We start from the raw sequence: 7,182 nt of genomic DNA, 5'->3' as shown, positions 1-7,182 counted from the left end.
TTAATCCAGCAGTTAGCGTTTGAAATCTTGAGAACATCTTCTCAATATCTTCATCATCCTCCATCTTGAAGGCTTCATATTTCTGGATTAGAGCAAGAGCTTTGGTCTCCTTGACTTGAGCATTTCCTTCATGGGTCATTTTTAATGACTCATATATATCATAGGCAGTTTCCCTGTTAGATATCTTCTCATACTCAACATGAGAGATAGCATTCAGCAAAACAATCCTACATTTATGATGATTTTTGAAAAGCTTCTTTTGATCATCATTCATTTCTTGTCTTGTAAGCCTTACGCCAGTAGCGTTCACTGGATGTTTGTAACCATCCACCAGAAGATCCCATAAGTCACAATCTAGACCAAGAAAGTAACTTTCAAGTTTATCTTTCTAGTATTCAAAGTTTTCACCATCAAATACTGGCAGTCTAGTGTAACCATTGTTACCATTTCCATTGTATTGCTCGGCTGAGCCAGATGTAGATGTAGATGTAGGTGTTGGAGTCTCAACCATCTTGACTTAGTGTTTTTCTCTTCCTGAATCTTTTCTAAACACGGTTAAGTGCTTGCACCTTAGAACCAGGCTCTGATACCAATTGAAGGATAGAAAAACACTTAGAAAGGGGGGGGGGGGGGTGAATAAGTGTAGCGTTAAAACTTGTAAGATAAAAACAATTTGCACAAAGATTTTTATCCTGGTTCGTTGTTAACTAAACTACTCCAGTCCACCCCCTTGGAGTGATTTACCTCACCTGAGGATTTAATCCACTAATCACACGAGATTACAATGGTTTTCCACTTAGCCAACTGCTAAGTCTTCTAGAGTATACTGATCACAACCTGATCACTCTAGGAACAATCTGCTTAGATACCTTCTAAGACTTTCTAGAGTATACTGATCAACAACCTGATCACTTTAGTTCTTACAACTTAATGTAAACAAATTCTTTTAAGAGTTACAATGCTTCTTATAAAGCTATTATCACAACTGTGATTTTCTCTTAAGTTTAAGCTTAAATCTCACTAAGATATTACAACAGCAATGTAGTGAGTTTGATGATGAAGTTTGAGAGCTTTTGAATTTGACAGCGTTTCTGCAAATTGGTTCAGAGTTTGTAATTCGTAAGTTGTAACCTTGCTTCTCATCAGAACTTCATATTTATAGGCATTTGAGAAGATGACCGTTGGGAGCATTTAATGCTTTGCGTATTCCGTACAGCATTGCATTTAATGTTTCACTCTTTTGTCAACTACCTCGAGCCTTGTTTTCGCTGTGTCTACTGACGTTGCCTTTAATAGCTTCTAACGTTCCTTTTGTCAGTCAGAGTAGCCTGCCAGTCTAGTACTTGCTTCTGATCTGATGTTTGTGTAATAACGTTTGAATGTCATCAGAGTCAACCAGCTTGGTGCAGAGCATCTTCTTGTCTTCTGACCTTGAAGTGCTTCTGAGCGTGATACCATGAGAACTTCAGTGCTTCTGCTTCTGATCTCAAGTTCTTCTGATGCTTCCATAGACCCATGTTCTGATTTTGCTTGACCATCTTCTGATGTCTTGCCAGACCATGTTCTGATGTTGCATGCTGAACCTTCTGAGTCAGTGCTTCTTGCGCTGATTTTGTGCATACTCTTTATATAATTCCTGAAATGGAAATTGCATAGTATTAGAGTACCACATTATCTCATACAAAATTCATATGTTTGTTATCATCAAAACTAAGAAATTGATCAGAACAAATCTTGTTCTAACAAAGGAGGAAAAGAAATTGAAGGTGAAGGAGCAAAAAAGAATACATGAATCGAACGAAAATGAAAACGGGAGATTAGGGTTTGGGAGAGAATTGAGAGAAATAAGAAATAGTAGAAGACAAACCAATGATGCAATGAGGAAGAGAGAAGATTGAAAGTTTTGAAAGAAAAAAAAAGATTACAAAGAGCGTTTGGGTGGCTAAAGTAATAATGACTCTGCAAATGTATTCTTTGCAAAGAGTGTTATGGTGGCCGAATTAATGACCCTAGTAATAATAGGGTAGTTAGAATTTAGGAATAATTAGGAGGATGCATTTACCTTTATGTCCTCGATTATTACTCTCAAATTAGTGATTAGAGGGTTAATGAAATAATTTTCTATGTCATCTACTTTATTATATTAAAAGTAGATTAGATTGTATCAGATGAATTAGCAGAAGTCAAAATAGCCCTGGGCAAAAATTTTTCTTTTCTAATCGATTAGAAAAAATAGTCAATCGATTAGAAATGCGCATGAACCCCAAGCTAGTTTGAACGCACATTGAGTGAGGATACTTTTGTAGGAAAATTTCCTTTGTGAGTGAGGATACTTTTGTAATTTTGGAAAGGGTGCAATTGTAAAATTCACCAAGGAAATCTTTTGTATACACCTTGGATGAATATTGTCTAATTAGGGATTATTTGTAGTTCGAGACTAAACCCGATAAAAGCCTGGGTTTGGAAATTGTGTGATCAGTCCTAGATTTTGGTTGAAGATTAGCCACTATTAAAATCTTATTTGGTTCTTGGATATCATAGTGAAAACCAAGATAGATTGAAGATTAGCCCGGTATTAAAATCTTCATAGGTTAGAGATCAACTCAGTCAAAATCTCGTAGGTTGTTTGGTTTGTCCTGGTAAAACCAAAGGTATTAAGCTCATATATTTTAGAACTTGAAGACTAAGAGCTCAAAGGTCATTGTTTGTGGAAAGGAGACTAACCACTTTAATCCACCGTTGGGAATGAAGATTGACCACTTCACTATCAGCCATATATTTAATAAAACACGCAAATGTACGTATCTATCGTCTTGTAATATTTGGTTGAAGATCAACCATCATTTCTTTGTATAAGGGGGTTTGTGAGCCTTTCCTATAAAAAGTTATTAACTATTACTGAAAACTTTCAAGATTAGTTCTAAGGGACATGAATAATTCGTTTTTGACTGAACCTATATAATTCTTGGTGTTCTTCATTTTCTCTTAACTATTTAATTTATGCATTTTACTTTGTGTTGCTTAGTTTTTGAAAATGTTTTTAATCTCTTATTTGACATGCCAAAAATTTTCAAAACCGTGTTTTACCAAACCATACAATTCACCCTCCCTTTTGTGTGTGAAGTATCAAGTCCAACAATTGGCATAAGAGTCTTACCCTTATTTAAAGACTAATAGTCTCAAGAGGAAGATGATTTCCGACACAAGATCTTTTTAAATGCACCGCCATTTTTTGAAAATAGAAATTTTTATATTTGACAAGCTAGGTTCAATTTTTTTCTTGAAACCTTAGATCGTAAATTGTGGGAAACAATTATAAAAGGTTAGATTTATCCCTCTCATCAAATAAATGATGAAGTAGTGGATAAATCCTATTCTCTTTGGACCGAAGAAGAAAAGAGAAAGATAAATATAGATCTGAAAACCAAGAATTTTATAGTATTATCTTTAGATGATAGTAAACTTTTATTGTTCACAATTGTAAAATCGCCAAGGAAATGTGGGATACTTTAAAAAAGATATATGAAGTTTTTCTAAGTATCAAACTAGAAAAGATGAACACACTAGGCGAAAAAGTTGAAGATACTAGTCATGGATGTTCTTCTATTTTTAGATAAGTTATGAAGAACCTGTTCTGCCGAATAAGTTATGAAGACTCAAAGACTTAGGTTAAGAAGACTCAAGTTCTGATCCTTCTAGATCATGCTTCAATCAACACACAATTAAAAATCTCTAAAGAAATAGAAAACAAAGATCAAGAATGACTTGCGTGTGATGGTGAGCATAAAAGTACAAACGTAAATTGTGACCTCTATTCTTATAGGGTGGCGGAAGGACTGTCCTATCTCTACTTGTTATCTACCATTCCCACCATGACTGTTGGGGACTTTACAGCTGGATTTGTGATTCCTATTCTACCCTTCAACGGATATATTTCTTCAGCTAAAAGGAAGACTTGGATGAATTTGAAATCAATTAATCAGTTCTATACAAAACTACACCAAAGCGCTGCACAAACTCTTTTGAGTGATTCTTTGTATAGTTTTGTATTTTTATCAAGGAGCTTTTATTCATATCATGCGTTATGACGCGCTAAAGCCCCTTATTATAAGAAAAAAATTTAGAAAAATTATGGAGGGTTTAAATTTTTTACATAATACACGCAGTTACAAGTTTACTAGAGGTAGGAATTGATTCTTCTACATTGTTGGAGCTCGATTTTCATTTTGTAATTCATGAATTACTTTTTGAACTTTTATCTATGAGTAGTTCTATAATAAGTGGCTAAATTCCTTTAGATCAGACATTGTAAATGAATTTATCTTGAGTTGCTTGAACCATATTATTTGTTTTGTACTATTTTATGCAATTTCTACTTAGTGTAATCGAGTAAAGTTTATTCTTAATATTTTTTAATATTGACAAATGTTTAAATTAATTCTAAGTTGTCAATGATTATTACCCATAACATGTACAATTCAGCCTAACTTTATTGTTCGATTGATAATAACTGGAAATAATGTATTGTATGATTATGGGTAGAAAAAACTTTTTCATCTAAGATTTTAAAAGGCTGTGATTAAAGAAGAGGAGAATATAAAGAAAGAGAAACCTTGATAAAATTTAAGCCGCTAACATTCCATGACCGGCACAAATCAATGAATCATCAACATCTCTTTTTCTGAGAACAACTTAATCGTCATTCCTATAGAAAAACACAACATAGTCATATTTTATTTATATAGTTAACCGTGTCTCTTCCATAAAGATACATATCAATACTCACTCTAGTTTCAATTCTTAAAATAATAGGTAACCGTGTCTCTTCCATAAAGATACATATCAATACTCACTCTAGTTTCAATTCTTAAAATAATAGGTGTTTAGATTCATTCTATCAAATGAACACTTTTATAATAACACGGTGGTAATTAAGTTGTCAAACATGAGAAATTTGAACACTCCTAACATGTTTGTTCCCAACTCTACTCTTAGGAACATTAACAGTGAGCACACCATTATCCATGTAGGCCTTAACATGATCAACGTTAGAGTTTTCAGGCAAAGTAAGACGCTGAACAAAATGACCACTAGCAACCTCAACACGGTGCCATCCACCTCTTTGTTCTTCCTTCTCAACACTCTTCTCACAAATGATGCATAGCATTCTGTCATCGTCGACTTCGACTCGCACGTCGCTTCGTTTCATCCCGGGGAGATGGGCTTTGTATACGTGAGCTTCGGGGGTTTCTTTCCACTCTATGTGAGTGGTGTTGACAATTGGTGATGGCTCGTAGAAAGTTGGTGGTGTTATGTGGGGGTTTTTTGGGTGAGATACTTCATAACCATGGGTTTGGTATGATGGGTGGTTGTTCCATGTTTGGTGATGATGATGATGATCTTGTGGTGATTTTGATCTTTTTCGACCAAAGATGCTATTGGGAAAGAGGGACATTTTTTTTTATGGTGAATTGAATGTGTTGATAGTGCTTATGTGCAAGAGGAAAGAAGCACTTATTTATAGGGAAAAAATGGGATTAATGTGATTTTGCTAGCAAATTTTGGATGGTTATTATTTAGAGCATCGTGAGATAGGACAATTCCATAGAGAGAATCCACCTTTATTTGCACTAAGTGGAACCATCTCAAATCAATTGATTCTAAATGTCTGTTTTATACATATCTAAATTGCCTTTACTTAAAAATAAGTTGGATTAGTTTTACCGATATGTTAAAATGTGGTTGGGTCGAATTAAATTTTATAAAATCGATTTATAGAATGAAAATTTTCTCCACTTATATTTTCATGTTCTATTCATTTATTGTTCGATATATATCTCGTAATACACTTGCTCACGTTCAGGACTAGATATCTTAAGCGTGAAAATAAATTATAGTAGTCCGATAGCAGAAATATGATAGGTGGTGACCCACCGAATTTTAAATGAAACTTTAGATAATATGTTAAGAAAGTAAGTGTGTTTAGACCTAATTCAATTCTACAAAATTAATTTGTATGATAAGAATTACTCTCACTTATAAACACATAGTCACCTTCATTTATACACACGTTTAGATATGTATTATACGATAATGAGATTGTTAATATAAACTATAAAAGATAATTGAATAAAAAGTTAAAAAAATAAAAATTAGGTTTAAGACATGAACTATAAATCTCAACTTGAACCTAAGATTAAGTTGAATAATCCAACTTGAAGATTCTAGCTTTGTAGGTGCTGGAATTCTTATCGTGTAGGAAACTTAGCCTAATAAAGCATAAATGCCGCTTGCTACTTTGATTTATTATATCAATTTGTTAAAAGTGAAAATAATAGTGTTTTGGTAGGTTGTCATATTGCAACCATTGTTTCATGAATATTTAAATTTTTTTGATCTACAAATTTAAAATATTTACATCTCTCAACAAGTTTTTGTAAGTGGTGAATTAAATCCATTCGATCGAAAGATTGAGATATATTATCAAGTAGTTTAATTTTTTAAAATTGTTTAGAATTTACAAAATCATTTATTATATTACATCAACTTATTTTTAGTTATAATAAGTTATTTAAAATATATGTAAATATTACCTACTAAAATATATAACAACATATGTTTGAGTTGTTTAAGAATATATATATATATATATATATATATATATATATATATATATATATATATATATATATATATATATATATATATATATATATATATATATATATATATATATATATATATATATATATATATATATATAGAGAGAGAGGAGGGTTATATTGACTCCAAGAGTAAGTTATAATAACTTACTCCACATCTTTGACCATTAATTCTTGGAGTCAATATAACTCTCCTCATATATATATATATATATATATATATATATATATATATATATATATATATATATATATATATATATATATATATATATATATATATATATATGAGCGTATCTGGTGAGAACTGATATCTTTTATGTGAAACGAGAACTATCAATATCAACCATCTGATTTAATTAACGCTTAAGATTTAATAATTCTATATAAATAGGACTATAGTGAATCTTTTCTATAATATATAATATTTAAAATTTTCATAAAAATAAAATCTTTCCAAAAATATTTTTCAATATATATTTTATTTTACCATTAACATATAAATTTTAATTTTTTCATG

At 31.7% G+C, this 7,182-nt stretch overlaps 1 protein-coding gene across 1 annotated transcript; it reads right to left on the bottom strand.

Annotated features, from left to right (window-relative positions):
- Nucleotides 1-4,597: 4,597 nt before the first annotated feature.
- LOC131611886 (18.1 kDa class I heat shock protein-like) lies at nt 4,598-5,512 on the bottom strand. Its single transcript, XM_058883721.1, has one exon. It carries the CDS (start codon nt 5,453-5,455, stop codon nt 4,940-4,942), a length of 516 nt encoding a protein of 171 aa, XP_058739704.1. The 5' UTR covers nt 5,456-5,512; the 3' UTR covers nt 4,598-4,939.
- Between the last annotated feature and the right edge of the window lie 1,670 nt (nt 5,513-7,182).

This window comes from Vicia villosa, linkage group LG6, assembly GCF_029867415.1.
Source record: "Vicia villosa cultivar HV-30 ecotype Madison, WI linkage group LG6, Vvil1.0, whole genome shotgun sequence".
Classification (NCBI taxonomy): Eukaryota; Viridiplantae; Streptophyta; class Magnoliopsida; order Fabales; family Fabaceae; genus Vicia; species Vicia villosa.
This window is presented reverse-complemented; position numbering and strand designations above follow the sequence as displayed.